The sequence below is a fragment of the Oryx dammah genome, unplaced genomic scaffold, assembly GCF_014754425.2.
Source record: "Oryx dammah isolate SB20612 unplaced genomic scaffold, SCBI_Odam_1.1 HiC_scaffold_10, whole genome shotgun sequence".
NCBI classification, from domain to species: domain Eukaryota; kingdom Metazoa; phylum Chordata; class Mammalia; order Artiodactyla; family Bovidae; genus Oryx; species Oryx dammah.
Window position 1 is genome coordinate 28,122,637 of NW_024070194.1, and position 18,065 is coordinate 28,140,701.

Sequence of the window (18,065 nt, forward strand, 5' to 3'; positions counted from 1 at the left end):
CTCTCACCGGGAGCCCCTCCCTGCACACTCTGGTCCTATCACTACTGCATTTTCTCAGTTTGTTGTCATCACTGCTTTTCCCCTTTGCGGGGCAGAGACCCTGTCTGTTCCATCACCTCCTCCATCACCACCATGTGCCTGAGCAAGGGTGGGATTCAGTGACAGCTCAGCCTGAGCCACAGGCCAGCTCGGGGGTGGGGACCGCACCTCCGTGCCCAGGCCCCCACCCTCCCTAGAGGGTGCACAGCAGTTCTGTGAAGGCCTCCTGGAGGGTCCACACCTGTGCAGAGGGAGGCGGCCAGGCCTGCAGCGTACCCCAGCGGCCAGTGGTGTCTGATGCTATGTGACTCAACCCCTGGTCAAGTTTATCCTGCTGACCCTCCACTCTCACACTTCCTGCCATGCTGCCCAGCCCCTACTTTTCAGGAAACAAGCTCACAGGGCTCAGGACAGACCTCATAGCTCCATCCTCATAGCTGGACCCCCCTCTCCCCTCTGCGCCAGCTGGGGGTCCATGTCCTTACAACAGCATTTCCCTCCGGAAATCAGAGTTGCCGTGTGCTCTCCTGCCTGGAGGCAGCCAGACGGGTCGCATGGCGTCTCTCGAGCCTCCCAAGAAAAGATGCCTCCTTATCGATTATTTTTACTAAAAAAAAAAAAAAGTTCTAATTGGAATCTCTGCTTTTCCTAACCCCTTGTAACTGCATGAGGGCCTATATTATAAATTTTGAAATTAATGTCACTTTAAAATATTAAATAGCAGAGAAATCTACATGCTGCAAATGAAGTCAAAAAAACCTTCATCTATATAACGCAGAGTTTTTGCTTAAATAGATTATTCTATTAGTCGGCCCTGGTTATTTATTTATTTTATCTCTGTGCCGGTGGAGGTCCCCCTGAGACTAATGCCACGGACTATTGCACAGATGGCACCGGATACTTGAAAGTCATCCGAATATTAAGAATTTAAATCTTTAGCCTCAGTGATTTGAGCAGAAAGCCAATTATGGGGCTGAATTAGTTTTCAAATTAAACTGCGATTTAAGGCTTGTGAAATTAATCCTTTAAGGCGCATGGCAGCGTTTGTACATGAACTCCTCGCTAGAGCCCAACCTCTGTCTTCTCCCCCTTTTCCTGCTGGCCCGATTAATAAAGAGATGTCCAGCATCTCAGGCAGCAGACGGCATGCCCTCTTAGATGAAAATGCAGAGCGATGTTCAGTTTCATTTGTTAAGATGAAGTCAGGCCTTTCTACTGGGGAGGGAGGGAGACCCAAGGAGAAAGCCACAGAAGGTGATTTCCTCCTGGATCTCACAGCCCAGCTGGTGGGGAGAGGCTTAGCTCCCAGGTTATGACAGAGGCTGCTGCTGTGAGCAGTCCCAGCAGAGCGCACAGCCGGGTACCACGGTCAAATTGCTCCCTCCCATGGGTGGCCCAGGCTGCCTCGGCAGGTGTACCATGACATTGGGGCTACTGGATGCTTATGGCTGCCCGTGGACCAGACCTGCCCCACTGGAGAAGGGTCAGGCTTAGCCGGGGACTTGATGGCCAGGTCACGCCTTCCCAGACACTGGGGGCCAGCCCTGTTCACAACCCAAGGTGCGATGTAGCTGCTGAACACTTGCTGGAGGGTTTAGGAAGGGGCGCCCTCCAGTGTAAGGAGAGTGAGTCACGGGACACGGGCCAGGGGCAGAGGTAGGGTGCTGCCCAGGTCAAGGCCTGGCCCACAAGTCAGGAACCATCTCTGAGTGCCCACTGGGGGTGGCGCTGGGGGCTAGGACGAGTGCCCAGACCACAGGAAGAGGCCGTCTCCCCCAGGCAGCTCTCCAGATTTCAGAAAGGAGCTCCTTCCACCTCTGCACCCCCCTTCTTCTAGGAAGGAAGCAAAAATAACCCTGAGCCCTAGATCAGTTCCAGGGCCCCGAACACTTACATTTCATCTGGGTTTGTTGCCATGGCAACCCTGCCCTTGGCCTTTGGGCTCAGAGCACTTGGGCACGCCTGGGTCACCTGACCACAGAGCAGCGGCTGTGGACCCGCCAGGTTTTCAGAATCTGTTTTGAAGGAAACAAAATTGTGATTAAGGCTGAAAAAAATCCCATCAGTTTTCCTTTTCAAAAATAACATTTTACCTTCTGATCATCAAGTGATAATCTTTGGAGGAAACTTGGGAGATATAGAGAAAATCACAAAGAAAAAAACGCCTTCTCCCATCTTGCCTGCCACGCAGATTGCCGTGAGCATGTCTGTCAAAGATCCCTCTGGTCTCCTCTCTGCATGAACACATTGTTATATTAAAGAACACAGTTTAGAAACTAGATTGTTCTCAATTTTGCTGTATATCATGAACACTTCAAGTGTCGAAATATTCTGGCTTTAAATGATTTCCATTGTGGGAATGTACCAGTTTATTCAGCCAGTTGTCAGACTTTCAGCATCGATTACTTTTTTAAATTTATTTATTTTTGGCTGTGCTGGGTCTTCACCACTTTGCATGGGCTTTCTCTAGTTGCAGCAAGCAGGGGCTACTCATCGTTGTGGTGTGCGGGTTTCTCATTGCGGTGGATTCTCTTGTTGCAGAGCACAGGCTCTAGGGCATGCGGGCTCAGTAGTTGCAGCTGGTGGGCTCTAGAACAGCATCCTTCAGCAACAGGCTTAGTTGCTTGGCAGCATGTGGAATCTTCCCAGCCAGGGATAGAATCCTTGTCCCCTGCATTGGCAGGCAGACTCTTTACCATTGAGCCACCAGGGAAGTTCTCAATTACTTATTAATTGTGCTCCTTGTTTGCACTGCTAGGTGTGAGCTTCACAGGTCAGGGACATTTTTCTACTTTTATTTGAGACCATTGTTGATGCACACGCACTTGTGCAACAGAACACACACAGAGCCCACATCCAGCTTCCCTGACAGTAATGTGGAAATAAAGACTGGCCGATGGGAACCAGCAGAAGCTGTGTGTTCAGAGCACGGGCTGGCAGGGCGGGGGAGGGGGTTGGTCACCAGCCACCATCACAGGCAGACAAGAAGGCATGGAGAGGGCCTTGGGCATGCCCCAGTGGGGGCTGGGGGACTGGCAGTAGGGGCCTAGTGTGGGGCATCCTATGTGATTGACTAGGGGTTCATTTTGACTTTTCTGGAAGATTTGGGTTTTGTTTTTATTTGGCTGCATGGGACCTTAATTGTGGCACATGGGCTTTAGAGCACAGGCTCAGTAGTTGCGGCACACGAGCTTAGTTGCCCTGCAGCATGTGGGATCTTGGCTCCTGTGTTCCCTGCATTCCAAGGCAGATTCTCAACCACTGGACCACCAGCGAAGTTCCTGGCTGATTTGTTTTTAATCTGCCTCTGATGACTCAGTTATCAGAGTCTCCCCTGGTCTGGTCCTGGTCAGTTCTTTTGCTGTTTTCAGACAGGTTTTGTCTTCCTGTGTGCCTGGTTCATCATGGGCAGAGCCCTGCGTATGAACAGTTGCCGTGGTGACTTGAGGCTGTGTGAGACGGTACCTGTCTCTGTGGAGGATGTGCTTTTGCTCCTGCCGGGGACACTGGTAACCAAAGTCACCTTAACTAGAGCTGTGCTCCTGCGAGGCCATCTCTTTCCCATTCACCCTCACCCGTGGAAGTGCACTGCCCTTCCAGATCAGCCCAAAGACTCAAGCATTTTCCAGGTGTTCCCCCACACACACCCACAGCCAGCCCTAAGCTCAGTATTTTCTCCCCATTCCCATCAGTCTGTTGAAAGATCCGTATAGCTCTTCGGCTGTCAGATTTGGAATCAGCAAACATCTCGAAAGGAAAGACGGCCCCGGGCCTGGGCTCCCCTTTCCAGCCAGTCCCCTCCAAGTCTGTGCCTCTGGTGTCTCTCTGCCCTGAATGAGGTGCTCTTATTGCATGTGAGGTCCAGCTTCTCTCATTTTCCTCGGAAGACTGGTTTAAAATAAACATTGTCCACCATTTGCTAAAAACAGGACTTCCTGGATTTATTTTAAATACTGAATGCCTCTGGGGAAATTCTACTGATAATTAAATTCATTAAAACTGGGTTTACACACAATTCTTTGAGAATAGCCATTGCATGAAGCTAGGTGGGTGCATTTGATGGACTTTCTTCCTATGGCTTTCAAAACACAGAAGTTCTGTATGTTTCCCCTAGAAGACACTCGATAAAGATGTGTGGAATGAAGGAATAAACATCCTAGTAAGGAATAAACATCCTAGTGGGTGTGCAACATCTTGGTCTGACTACAGCCAATTCCCTCTGAAATCCAGCGAATGAGTTCATGTCCTCCCTGCCACCCTTGCCACCCCCGTACACACACTTCCGGCTGCCTGCAGCCTGTTCTCTGCATGTCTTTTGTTTTGTTTAATGATATATATTTTTTAAGATTGATCTATTTACTTTTTTAATTTTTTGACTGTGGTGGGTCTTTGGAGCTGCATGTCAGCTTTCTCTGGTTGTGGCGAGCAGGGGCTACTCATCATTGTGGTGCCCAGGCTTCTAAGGCGGTGGCTTCTCTTGTTGCCAAGCACAGGCTCTAGCCACACAGGCTTCAGCAGTTGGAATGTGTGGGCTCAGTAGTTGTGGCTCTCAGGCTTAGTTGCCCTCAGTCACGTGGGATCTTCCTGGACCAGGGATTGAACCGGTGTCCCCAGCCCTGCATTGCAAGGTGGATTCCTAGCCACTGGACCACTAGGGAAGCCCTCTGTGTGTCTTTAAGACATACATTCGACCCACTCTCCTGATGAAAACATCTCCCTGTGATCTTAGAACAAAATCCAAAATCCTTGCCGTGAGCCCAGCCTACCTCCAGCCTCATCACATGCCCCCACCTCTCTTTTCCTCAAACATCCAGAGCTCTTCTCTGCCCCAGGGCCTTTGTCCCCCCTGCCTAGAGTCCTGCTCCCCCTTCTCCACCCCACTGCCCTCATCTCTCAGGCCTGCCCTGCTTCCTCTGTAGTCCCCTCCCACCTAGTTACTCTACATGTTGACACAAGCATTCTTACCCCCTCCAAAGCCCTCACCCCAGCTGCAAGGATCTGTCTCCTGTGCGTTCTGCCCATCTTCACTGGCCTGTTAGGGGTGGGACCACAGCCATATGGCTGTTCCCTACACACTGAGCACAGAGCCCAGAGTCTGCACACAGCAAGTGCTCACTCAGTAACTGAGGGGCAAGTGAAGTGAAAGTCACTCAGTTATGTCCAACACTTTGTGACCCCATGGGCTATAACCTGCCAGGCTCTCTGTCCATGGAATTCTCCAGGCAAGAGTACTGGAGTTGAGTAGCTGTTTTCTTCTCCAAGGGATCTTCCTGACCCAGGGAATGAACCAGGGTCTCCTGCCCTGCAGACAGATTCTTTATGAGCTGAGCCACCAGGAAATTGGGGGCTAAGCATCCCCATACACTGGAATATTATTCAGCCATAAAGAGGAATGAACCCTGAAATCATTAGCCTCAGAGAAAGACACCAGATGCAAAGGCCACATGGTATAGGATTTCATTGATAAGCCATGCTCAGAAGAGGCCAGTCCATAGAAACAAAGTGGACGTGTGTTTCCGGGGGCTGGGAAGGAGGATGTGGGGAAACTCTTAGTGGGCACACATTTCTTTGGGGGGATGACAGAATGCTCTGGAACTAGATACTTTCTACTGACAATGGCACAATGGAATATGCCAGAATACACTGACTTGTGCACTTTAAAAGGGTTAATTTTCTGATGCGTGGATTACATGTTGATAAAAAAAACAACTATAAATCTGAGGATTCTATGAGTGGGCAGCAGGGGCTGCAGGCCTCCAGCACCTTTCCTCCCACAGCGTCGAGCCCCACCCAGCAAGGATGTCCTGTCTTTCAGTCATGAAAAGGCGGGTCCTGAGCCCATTCGTCTCTGGTTGGAGGATGAGGATAGAAAACCTGAGCCCTATAAAACAGATTTCCGCCTTCCTCTTGCTGTTTGCCTTCTTTTCTGTTTCCATAAAATGCATCTGCCTTGAGAAACTTTTATTCAGTCAAAGTCGACAGCAAAGCTGACTCTGTGTCAGGCCCTCCCTGCACGGGGGATAGGAAAGGCTGGACAGGCACGCAAGAAGACCTGCCGGGCACACACCTCGTGCAGTGAGAGACTCCAGGAGCATCCAGGAGAGACCCCTGCCTCGACCATGGAAGCGTCTACACCACTGTCCACCCAGCTCCTCATGCAGCACCAGCCCAGAGCAAATGCCTAGCATGTGTCTGATGAATAAAGCCCCCTGCCCATTACCACCCTGGATCCCAACAGGCCTGGAGGCCCCAAGCCAAGTTCAGCCTCAGCATAAGCCAGCACCTTCAAAAAGGACCCAGTGGAGGATGGTGCCCACACTCCCTCACTCCTGTGGGCCCTCAACAGCACACTGTTCCAACCTGGGAACAAGGAGCTGAACCAAGAACATGCAGATGAGGACAAAGGCAGTGTCCCGCAGGCCCCAGGGGCAGGTGCAGGGCTGAGAGCCCATGCCAGTCAGAACTCCAGGTTGCAAGCAACAAAGGTAGTATAGTGTTAGTTCAGTCGTGTCTGACTCTTTGTGACCCCATGGATTGTAGCCCGCCAGCCTCCTCTGTCCATGGGATTCTCCAGGCAGGAATACTGGAGTGGGTTGCCATTCCCTTCTCCTGACCTCTCCCTTCCCTTCCCTTCTTCCTGACCCGGGGATCAAACCTGGGTCTCCTGCATTGCAGGCAGATTCTTTACCATCTGAGCCCCCAGGGAAGCCTAAAATAGCATAAGACAAGGAGGGGAATATGTTCTAATATTGGTTCAGGTGTACAAAGCATCTGTTAAGGGACCTTCCCCTCAATCTTGCTGTGAACCTAAAACTGCTTAATAAAGAAAAGTCTTCATTTTTTTTCTGTATACAGATAAGAGCTTCAGGTGCAGCTTGACCCAGGGGCTTCCCACTGAGAGGTGGTCACTTGAGCCTGCCATGGCTTTGTTTCCTCTGAGATGGCCCTGTCCTTCAGTTTCTATCTCTGTTGCCAAAAAGTGACCACAGCCTCCAACCTCACACGCTGGCCCAGCCAAGTCCAGGGGCAGGGATGGCACACTGAATTCCTAGAAACCCCAAAAAGCATATCCCTTTGCTCCCAAGCTCTGACTGGTCAGCCCACTGCTGACCTGATCACCGGGTGGAGGGGTGGAGGGTATGCTGATCTAGCCAGGGCCTCCCAGTGGGGAAGGGTGGACACCAACAGGAACGCCACACCCCACTCTCAGGAGGCAAGGGACTCTCCCGGGGTGTCCTCTGCAGACCTCGACCCTGGTGCCTGGTGGGGAACAGGCGCTGAGCTGGGGAGGGTGTAGGTATTCACCACCTCTGGGCTTGCATCCGCGTGCAGAGCATCCCCTCTGTGGGGTCTCTTCTCACTTAGCATCCTCCAGTGCCTATTAGGCACCTTCAGGACACAGCCCTGTTTCTTTACTATGTGCTGAGCACCCCGCCCCTTGCCAGCTGGAGCCTTGGGCTGTGTGGCTCAGGAGGGAATGTGCTGGGTTTTGAGCCAGAATTGTGGGCTGCGCTGACCCTGGGTGGCTCCCTCTCCTGATGAAGTCAGAGCAGCGACCTCAGAGCAGACTTGAGCCTGGGAAGAAGGCCCCACCCCCATGGTTCTGCAGGGGGTTATGAGGGTGGGGGGAGGGACAGACACAGTCCCCAGGGCCTGGCAGCAGTCCAGCCCATGGGTGAAGGATGACACGCCACCACATCCAGCCTCCAGGAAGATATGACTGCAGGAGACATCTGCTGGGATGTGTGCGAGGGGCAGCAGCGGGCGTGACAGGCGAGTCCCACATGAGCTGCCATCTCTGTTGCAGGCACCTACGTGATGACAGTCACAGCCAACGACGCGGATGATGCCACCACAGCCAACGGGATGGTGCGCTACCGGATCGTGACCCAGACCCCGCAGAGCCCCTCCCAGAACATGTTCACCATCAACAGTGAGACGGGCGATATCGTGACAGTGGCTGCTGGCCTGGACCGAGAGGTGAGGCGGGCGCCGTGGGGCTGGGGCACGACCTCCCCACTGCAGCCGTGGGAGAGGATGACCCAGAGGGAGCTCACTGTGGGCCTGCGTGGAATGGTGATGTGCGCTGCTGCTGCCACCAGAGGAACGGAGGAGGGGGGTCATGTGTATATGCAGTGCATGACATGTTTATGGTGTGGATCATGTGTTTATATGATGTGGGTCACATTTATATAAAGTGGATCATGTTTATATGATTGGATCACATGCTTATGTGAAGTTCAGTTCAGTCGCTCAGTCGTGTCCCACTCTTTGCGACCCCATGAATCGCAGCACGCCAGGCCTCCCTGTCCATCACCAACTCCCAGAGTTCAGTCAGACTCATGTCCATCGAGTCAGTGATGCCATCCAGCCATCTCATCCTCTGTCGTCCCCTTCTCCTCCTGCCCCCAATCCCTCCCAGCATCAGCGTCTCTTCCAATGAGTCAACTTGTCGCATGAGGTGGCCAAAGTACTGGAGTTTCAGCTTTAGCATCATTCCTTCCAAAGAAATCCCAGGGTTGATCTCCTTCAGAATGGACTGGTTGGATCTCCTTGCAGTCCAAGGGACCCTCAAGAGTCTTCTCCAACGTGTTTGTATTATGTGGATTGTGTGTATTATGTGGATCGTGTGTTAAGAAGTAGATCATGTGTTGATATGAGGTGGATCATGTTGATATGAAGTGGATTGTGTGTATATACAGTGGACTGTGTGTATATTCAGTGGATCACACATATAAGTAGTCGGTTTCGCATATATATATAGTGGATTGCATGTGAATATGGAGATCACGTTATGTACAGTGGATCATGTGTTTATATGCAGTAGATCACGTGTGTGTGTGGTGGGTCGCACATGTATATAGAGTAGATCTTGTGTATATACAGTGGGCTGCATGTATGGGCAGTGGACTGTCCACAAGCTGTCGTGAATGGATGAGGTAGAGCTAACTATGAAGAAGTCGGAGGCTTCTCAGAAGAGATGGCCTTGCTCTGAGCCTTGGAGGTTGATTAATCAGTTATATTTCCTCCCCTTTGGGACTAAAGACCCACTTTTTCTGAACACTGCACACCACCCGTCTAACTGGTTCTGAGCAATCAAAAATTTTCACTGAGCACCAACTTTGTGCTGGAAACCACCAAGGGTGCCAGACAGAGAGCAGTGGACAGGGCGAGTGGTGACTGCTTGTGCGGAGCTGACTTCACAGGAGGGAGGAGGGGGTGATGGAGGACAATCCTCGCCAGATAAATGAGTCCAGGTAGTGGCGTGGCTTATAAGGGAATGGCATCATGTGCCGTCCACAAAGGACTGGGGCGGGGGTGTCCACGGAGGCCCCATCCTGGTCTCAGGAAGGGTACGTATGAGTGTCCCAGGGCTGTCCTGACAAAGGAAGTGTGTCCTCTCACAGTGCTGGAGACCATGAGTCCAAGATCCTGGCAACCTTGGGCTCCAGCCCGGCATAGCAGAAGGTCCCACCCACCTCCCCTGGGGCGCAGATCCACTGTCCCGCCCAGCAGAGCCTCGCTGGCCTCCACCACCTCTAAAGAGCCCCTGCTCATTGCTAGATGAGCCTGGACTTCAGTTGAAGAAAGCAGAGAGGCGGGAGGAGGTGATACCAGCCCTTGGCCCCGATCGCCCAGCCTGCTGAGCCATCACCTGCCCTGTTTGAGATAATGAGCAGCCCGCCGCACAGTCCTGCTGGGAGCCTGGCTGCAGTTTCAGGCTTGGAGGATAGAAGAGGTGTTTCTGGGGCCTCTGTCCCAAGGAGAGAGGGCAGCACCCAGGGGACCTTCTGCAGAGCAGGGAGACCCCAGCTGGGAAAGCTCGGGGAAGCTGCTGGTTCCGAAGGCACAGAGCGGCTCTGAACACCATGATCCTGCTTTCCCCTGAGAGTGGCCTGTGGGCTGTCCTGGTTTGCCTTTAAGTACGAATAACCGGGCAGGTGTGGAATGGGACAGACGGAAGACGGGTGGTCAGCCAGAAGCAGGAGGAGGTGTGGGCATGCCTGCTACTCGTGCAAGCGTGTGCTGAGCTCATGTGTGGCAGAGCCTGTTCCAGACAGTGGGGCTCCCTGGGGACCCCAGCACGGACCAAGCACTGTGCTCATTGTCACATCTTAGTCCTTGAAACTGCCCTGGGGGGACTCCTGGAGCAGCGTTTCTTTCCAGAAGAGAAAGGCGAGGCTGCAGGGCTCTTAGTTGCCCAGGGCCATGGGGTCTCAGAGCTCAACCCCCATACCACAAACTGTCCATTGTTGTCTGAAGTTCACTTTTAACTGAGCAGGCTCTGTTTTTGTTTGCTCTGGCAACCGACTCTGAAGCAGCTGCCCACTCTGGGCCCAGGTGGGGGCAGGGGTGCCTCTTGGAGAGTTCAGTGTGCGTACCTCCTCCTGCATACCCCCTCCTTGGGATCCGCAGCACCTGGCTGGCTGCCCGGCACGCAATGGACCAGCTGGTGTTCTGGGATCAGCCTGACTTTGAGTTCTCAGAGACCCAACCATATGGGAAGAAACAGCCTGGGCGGTGCCCGGCCCCATGTCCTCTGGCCTCTGATCGGCTCAGTCCCACCCCTGAGGCCGGCCTCTCCTGTGGGACCGCTCCTGGGTTGGTCATAGGTACCTCACTGGCTGCCCCCCCAAAATCTCCTTCCCCCAGCTCCCCCCAGAGCAGGTAGTTGCTGAATCTTAAGCGGGTCAAGTGAAATAATTAAGCACAAGCTGTCTGCACTAATTAGTGCATCCATGGACCAGCGCTGCGATTATCCTGAGACAGCTGCTGGCCACTCCTCCCGCCGCTTTCCCCACTGCGGGGTGAGCCCCAGGTGTGCGGGGGCAGCCTGGGAGGGCCCAGCTCAGGAAAGGGCAGCCCCGCAGACAGAGGGAAGGGGAGGGTGGACCCAGACAAGGGCAGAAGGACAGCACCCGAGGCCTGCCGCACCTGAGCTCCTCGGCCCTGCTATCCCACGGCCTGGCCCCACCACCACCACGCAGGCTCTGTCTCCACCCCTCCCCTCTCCTGCCACCGGGCTCGCTGGCCTCTCCCATCTGGTTCTTCCCATGTTCTCACCAGATGTCACCTTCTCAGGGAAGCCCCCCAGACTCCTCTTCTCTCACTGAACCTGCAGTTCCTACAGAGCCCAGTGTGGGGCAGATACTCTGTGGGCTTTTCTTCTTTGCTGGGGGTCCCCTCCTGTGGGCCTGCATGGCCCATGTCATATGCATGCACCTCTCTCCCAGCACCCCTGTACCCCACCGTCAGGGCAGTGTCCCCACAAGGAGATGTGACCCAAGGGGGTGGCCAGTGTCCCCAGCTCCAGTGAGGGACAGGAAGAGACTTGGTGAGGGGCCGAGAGAAGGCTCCATCCCCAGGTCATGTGAGGCCAGGATAAGGACACAGTGTGGCTGGACAGGTGAGCTGGAGGCTTGGTGGCCCAGAGGGAGGGCCCAGAGCCAGCCTGTCTGGGGCCACACAGGCACCTGGGACCAGTGGGAGCTGGGGGCACGAGGATGGTGGCCTGGGGCTTGGAGCCACACAGGGGATGGGTCAGAGAATGCACACAGGGTTGGGGGGCTCGCTCTGAGCCTCCCCCAGGGAAATGGTCATTCACGTGGGCAGTGGGGAGAGGGAGGGAGCAAGGTGGTGCTCACTGGGCACCTCCTGTGTACCATGCACTCCCAATACAACTGCACCAAGACAAGCCCCCTGGGGCAGCCAGTGCCCGGTTGCTGGGGGCGCCATCCACTACACTGTCCGCTTTCTGTCCCGAGGTGTCCCCTGTGGGTGGGATGCCAGGCTCCTCTGGCTGGCAGTGGCCGGTGTGTCTCCACTTAGAAACAGACCTTGCAGGGCCTCGGCTGCATGTGTGGAGGGCGCACCCACGCTGGGTGGGAACTCAGCCTGCCGCGCCCTGCCCATGTGGTTTCCCAACACGACCTGTGGCTTAAACGCACAAAGGACCACAGGCAGGGCCTTTCTGCTCTCTTTGAAGGATGCTGACCATCCCCAACCCCACTCCTGTGGACAGAGGTTTCCTCTTGGTGGGGAAACACTGCAGATACTTCTTTCAGAACTGGCTTCCTGTTTGCAGAGTAAGTCGTCTTTAGAAAGGAGGAAAATCCACAAACGTAATTGCCACTGTGTCTAATTAGGCAGAGCTATGTAAATCGAGCATTTCTACATGATTAAAATGTCAGGAGAGCCGGGGTGACACAGGAGCGCCTGAGTGTCTCTCGCAGCCCCATCATCGGAGGGGCCCCTCTCGCTAATCCTGCTCATCTGCCTCCCTCCTAATTAGAATATTTATGGCCTGATAAGCCAGGCAGGTGGTGCTCTGGAGGGAGGGTAGTCACTGGGCTATGTGATCTGCCCGTCCAGCTCCATCCTTGAACCACTGACCATGGGTAGCTCACCGTCTTGAAACTTCTTTCTCCCCAAGGTGGGCCAAATTCACCATATTATGGTTCATAGGACTTTTAAGAAAGCAACTCCAACACCTTTCTATATTTTTCAAACGTCTCCACCCTATGTGGCTATCAGATGAGATTTCACAGAGAGCGACGAGTGATAAAGATGGCTTATCCCAGGGCCAATGATGATCGTGACCTCCACTAACTATACGAATTCACTCATGGGACTCAGCTCAGGTGGAAAATATTCTTAGTGACAAGACCAGCATCCCCCCCCTTGCTCACAAGAAGCATCACAACAGGCCATGTGGGAAATTCCAAAAATGTGTTTTCCTGGAAAATGAGCTCCCTGTAAGACTATAGCAGGCATCAGGGGGAGTGGGGTCAGCGGTGGTCTTGGACCAGGCAGAGTTTGGTGTGTGTCATTTAGTCACTAAGTTGTGTCTGACTCTTTGTGACCCCATGGACTGCAGCGTGCCAGGCTTCCTGTCCTCCACTAATCCCAGAGTTTGCTCAAGCTCATGTTCATTAAGTCAGTGACACCATCCAACCATCTCATCCTCTGTTGCCCCCTTCTCCTCCTGCCCTCAATCTTTCCCAGCATCAAGGTCTTTTCCAATGAGTCAGCTCTTCACATCAGGTGACCAAAGTATTGGAGCTTCAGCATCAGTCCTTCCAATGAATATTCAGGGTTGATTTCCTTTAGGACTGACTGCTTGGATCACCTTGCAGTCCGAGGGACTCTCAAGAGTCTTCTCCAGCACCACACTTCGAAGCCATCAGTTCTTTGGTGTTCAGCCTCCTTTATGGTTCAGCTCACATCTATACATAACTACTGAAAAATCCATAGCATTGACCATACAGACCTTTGTCAGCAAAGGAATGTCTTTGCTTTTTAATATGCTGTCTAGGTTGGTCATAGTTTTCCTTCCAAGGAGCAAACGTTTTTTAACCTCATGGCTGCAGTCACCACCCGCAGTGATTTTGGAGCCCAGAAAAATAAAACTGTCACTGCTTCTACTTTTTCCCCTTCTATTTGCCATGAAGTGATGGAACTGGATGCCATGACCTTCGATCTAATCCCTTGAATCTATTTGCCACCTCCACTGTATAATCATAGGGATGTGATTTAGGTCATATCTGAATGGCCTAGTGGTTTTCCCTGTGTTAGTCACTCAGTCATGTCCAACTCTGTGACCCCATGGACTGTGGCCCACCAGGCTCCTGAGCCACAGTCAACTCCAGGTCTTGTTTTTGCTGACTGTATAGAAGTTCTCCATCTTCACCCGCAAATAATATAATCAATCTGATTTCAGTATTGACCATTTGGTGATGTCCATGTGTAGTCACCTCTTTTGTTGGAAAAGGGTATTTGCTATGACCAGTGTGTTCTCTTGGCAAAACTCTGTTAACCTTTGCCTTGCTTCATTTTTTACTCCGAGGCCAAACTTGCCTGTTACTCCAGCTATCTCTTGACTTCCTACTTTTGCATTCCAGTCCCCTGTGATGAAAGGATACTTTTGGTGTTAGTTCTAGAAGGTCTTGTAGGTCTTCATAGAACTGGTCAACTTCAGCTTCTTTGACATTAGTGGTTGGGGCATAGACTTTTAGATTACTGTGATGTTGAATGGTTTGCCTTAGAAGTGAACAGAGATCATTCTCTCATTTTTGAGACTGCACCCAAATACCACATTTTGGACTCTCCTTGTTGACTATGCTGCTAAGTCAATTCAGTCGTGTCCAACTCTGTGCGACCCCATGGACAGCAGCCCACCAGGCTACCTCGTCCCTGGGATTCTCCAGGCAAGAACACTGGAGTGGGTTGCCATTTCCTTCTCCAATGCATCAAAGTGAAAAGTGAAAGTGAAGTCGCTCAGTCGTGTCCGACCCTCAGCAACCCCATGGACTGCAGCCTTCCAGGCTCCTCTGTCCATAGGATTTTCCAGGCAAGAGTACTGGAGTGGAGTGCCATTGCCTTCTCCATTGTTGACTATGAGGGCTACTCTATTTCTTCCAAGGGATTCTTGCCCACAGTAGTAGATATAATGGTCATCGGAATTAAATTCACCCATTCATGTCTATTTTAGTTCACTGATTCCTAAGAAGTCAGTGTTCACTCTTACCATTTCCTGCTTGACCACCTCAATTTACCTTGATTCATGGACATAAGATTTCAGGTTCCTATGCAATATTGTTCTTTACAGCATTGGACCTGATTTTCACCACCAGACACATCCACAGCTGAGCATTGTTTCTGCTTTGGCCCAGCCACTTCATTCTTTCTGGAGCTATTAGTAATTGCCCTTCACTCTTCCCCGGTAGCACATTGGACACCTACCAGCCCGGGGGGTTTATCTTCCAATGTCGTGTCTTTTTGCCTTTTCATATGTTCATGGGGTTCTTGGGGCAAGAATACTGGAGTGGGTTGCCATTTCCCCCTCCAGTGGATCATGTTTTGTCAGAACTCTCCACTATGATCCATCCATCTTGTGTAGCCCTGTACCGTTGAGTTACCATAGCTTCATTCAGTTACACAAGTCCCTTTATCATGACAAGGCTGTGATCCATGAAGGGGGTTCAATATATCCCACTGGCAATCCTTGAATCATTTTTGCCAAACACTATTTTTAAGACACCGAATGTGGCTTTGTGGTCTCAGAGGAAAAAAAAAAAATTGCCCATTGAATCCACTGACCCCCTCACATTGGGTCGTCACCCCTGAAGTCACTGCACCCCCAAAAAAAACAGAGGGAAGAAGAATAGTGATCCTAGGAGGGCCTCAGGGCTCCAGCTTGCCTCCGAGACTGGCCTCACCTGTGCCGTCCAAGAGTCTGCTGAGTCACAGGATGGTCCTGCAGACGTGGGGGTCTGGCAGTGAGCAGGGCAACCCCTCCAGGACCCACGGCCCATGCATTCGTCTTCACGGGGACCCTCAATACCACACTCCTGGCCACACTGAGTCCAGCTGGTTCCCAGGGTTTTCCAGATGTCACCTCCCTCCACTTAATGTTGTCACAGTGGGAAATCAGCCCCAGGGAAGCAGATGACAGCACTTCCTTTAGAGAAAGATGAGAAATGCAAAACAAAAGCCAGGGTCGGTGCTGAGTTCCCTGATGGATTCTCTCCATGCGGGACAGAGCCCTCAAGGCCACAGAGCAGCCGCCCACAGAGCATGCCAGGAGTGGCTCAGGCCCTCAGGCCCATACCTGCTTTCTGGGGCTTAGCTGCCCCAAGGCATGTGCAATCTTCCCACACCAGGATTTGAACCTGTGTCTCCTGCACTGGTAGGTAGATTCTTTACCACTGAGCCACCAGGGAAGTCCTGGTTTCTCACTCTTGACAGTGGCTTTTAAGAGAAGCAGCAGCAGACCTGGGCCTAGAGTCTGGAGCTACCAGGAAGATGGACTGGGGTACCACCAGGCACAGGCCATCTTCCCATCCAGGTCAGGGTGGTGCCACCTGGTGAAGCTGTGGGTGCGGAGTGGGTGCCCTGTGAGGCTGTTCAGCATGCGGTCAGCCTGCAGGCCCAGTGTGGGATGTGGGTGCCTGGGGACCCCACAAGGCAGGAGTAGAGTGTTGGTACCTGGAAATGTCATTTGGGTCTGGAAGCCCACTGTGTTCACGTGGGTGGGTCGGCGGCGTTCGGCACCTCTGCAGCACCATGCTCCCTCCCCACCCCCTGGACCACTGTCTACCTCAGGGCCTTTCTAGGCCTGAAGGATACCTGGGTGCCAGCAGTGACTCCCCACCCTCAGCCCCCCAGGCCCGGCCCGTTTAACCTGCCCTCCCAGTGGAGCGGCCTGCTTTGAGCATTTCCTACAAGCTGTGAGCCTTTGCAGGTCTGGCCGTTCTCACTGAGCATCTAGCGTTCAAGGTCTGTCCACACTGTGGCTGGGGTCAGTGCTTCACCCCTTTTCACGGCTGAATCGTATTCTGCTGCGGACAGGCACATTTGCTAGTCCCATCGTCAACTGGTGGGTGTTCAGACCACTCCCCGTGACAGGTGCTGCTGTGATCACGGATCAGCCCCTGCTTGGATGCCTGTTCTCGTCCTCTTGGGCATATGCCTAGACATGGACTTGTGGTCAAAAGGTGACTGTGTGAATTCCCAGGACCCACTGCCTATTTTCCATGGTGGCCACACACTCTATCCCTTTTGGGACAAGTCTCAATGCGCTTGCGTGAACAGGTCATCAGCCTTGTGGCTCATCCCACGCCCAGGGCCCATCTAGTGGGTCCCCAGTTGTGTTCTCAGGCCCTGAGGACACCCACAGGCTGAGCACATGAGAACCAGACACAGGCAAGGCAGTTAGCCTGCACTGTCTCCAGGGACAGGCTGGCCCAGTCCCAGGAGCAGCGGGGCAGCAGGGTCCGAGCTGCGTGCCCTGGCAGCCCCAAGTGGAGAGGGCCGAGAGTGGAGGGTGCAAGAATCTTTGATGCTTTTCTGGGGCAGGCCGCCCGGCTGCATTATTGATGGATGTTCTGCAAAATTTAAATGCTGAGCTACGGGGCGGTGAGTGAAAACCCCAGAGACTCCCGCTCGCAGTTTTCTTCCCTCCTCCTGAACTTGGAAATGGTCAGATCACGTTTTAATGAATTCACTGCAGCACTACTGCTGCCCGGCTCTGAGGGCTCTGCACTTGGCAGGAGCAGGGGGACTGCTGGGCAGCTGCCAGGCACCTGCTCAGTATGCCTCCTGGTGGCCGCAGCTATCACCAACCATCCTTCAGCGGGTGGCCCACACCCCCACCTCCCTCTTGCTCCACTGGGGTGGGCATGTCATAGGGAGAGCAGAGGTGGAGGAGGAACGCTGGCCGTTGACTGGTCCAGAGCTGGGCCCAGGGTCCTCTCTGAGTCCCAGGGGGGCCCAGGAAGAGGGTTGCTGGAGTCCAGGATCCAGCCGCCACATGGCTCACCAGTTCCGACCTGAGAACCCAGTTTGATCACCTGCAAAGTGGGGATGGTATTGCACCCTATTCCCCAGGGCTGGCTGGAGGACGGGTGGGGATACTGCGTATGGTCTGTGGATCCACCAGCAGGAGGCACTAGAACCACCCTGAAAACAGCCCCACGCAGTCCACCAATTCCAGGGCCCCTCCCTGGTCTCAGGCAAATGGTGACAAGCACGCTAAGGCCACGAAGCAAGGCCCAAGGAAGGCTTTTTATATAAAAACATCAACTCTCTTACCCACGCTAGACCCTCCCAACAAGTAAAGCTGGAACATTTGCAAGAGGGTGTCTGTCCAGGGATGTTTCCCAGGTTCTACCTGGGCCCCACCACCCACCCTTGGGTGACCATTATGAAGTCTGTAAAGTATACTTTCTAAAGCCAAAGCCACAGCAGAGCCTGGCCCGCATTCCCCCAGTGCCCCCGCGATGACCTGTCTGAGCTCAGCAGGGCTGGCTGGATCTCAGAGGCCCCACCCATGGGGCCTCTGGATTTTCTTTCTGCACCCCGCACTCCCCTCACCCCTGCACCACACAGCCTAGAAGGACCCCACCACCACCACCACCTGGCTCCCCAAAGCAGGACCGGTATGCCGTCTAGTGGTGGTTGTCTGTACAATACACACTTGTATAAGCACCAACATGCACACACTCCCAGGCATGCACACACAGACA

At 53.2% G+C, this 18,065-nt stretch overlaps 1 protein-coding gene across 1 annotated transcript in view; it reads left to right on the plus strand.

Annotated features, from left to right (window-relative positions):
* Positions 1-18,065, plus strand: part of CDH4 (cadherin 4) — a 129,659-nt gene that overhangs the window by 85,063 nt on the left and 26,531 nt on the right. The window contains exon 6 of the mRNA XM_040248713.1: positions 7,847-8,019. Within this exon, the coding sequence (XP_040104647.1) occupies positions 7,847-8,019 (173 nt within the window). The remainder of the gene's footprint in view (positions 1-7,846; positions 8,020-18,065) is intronic.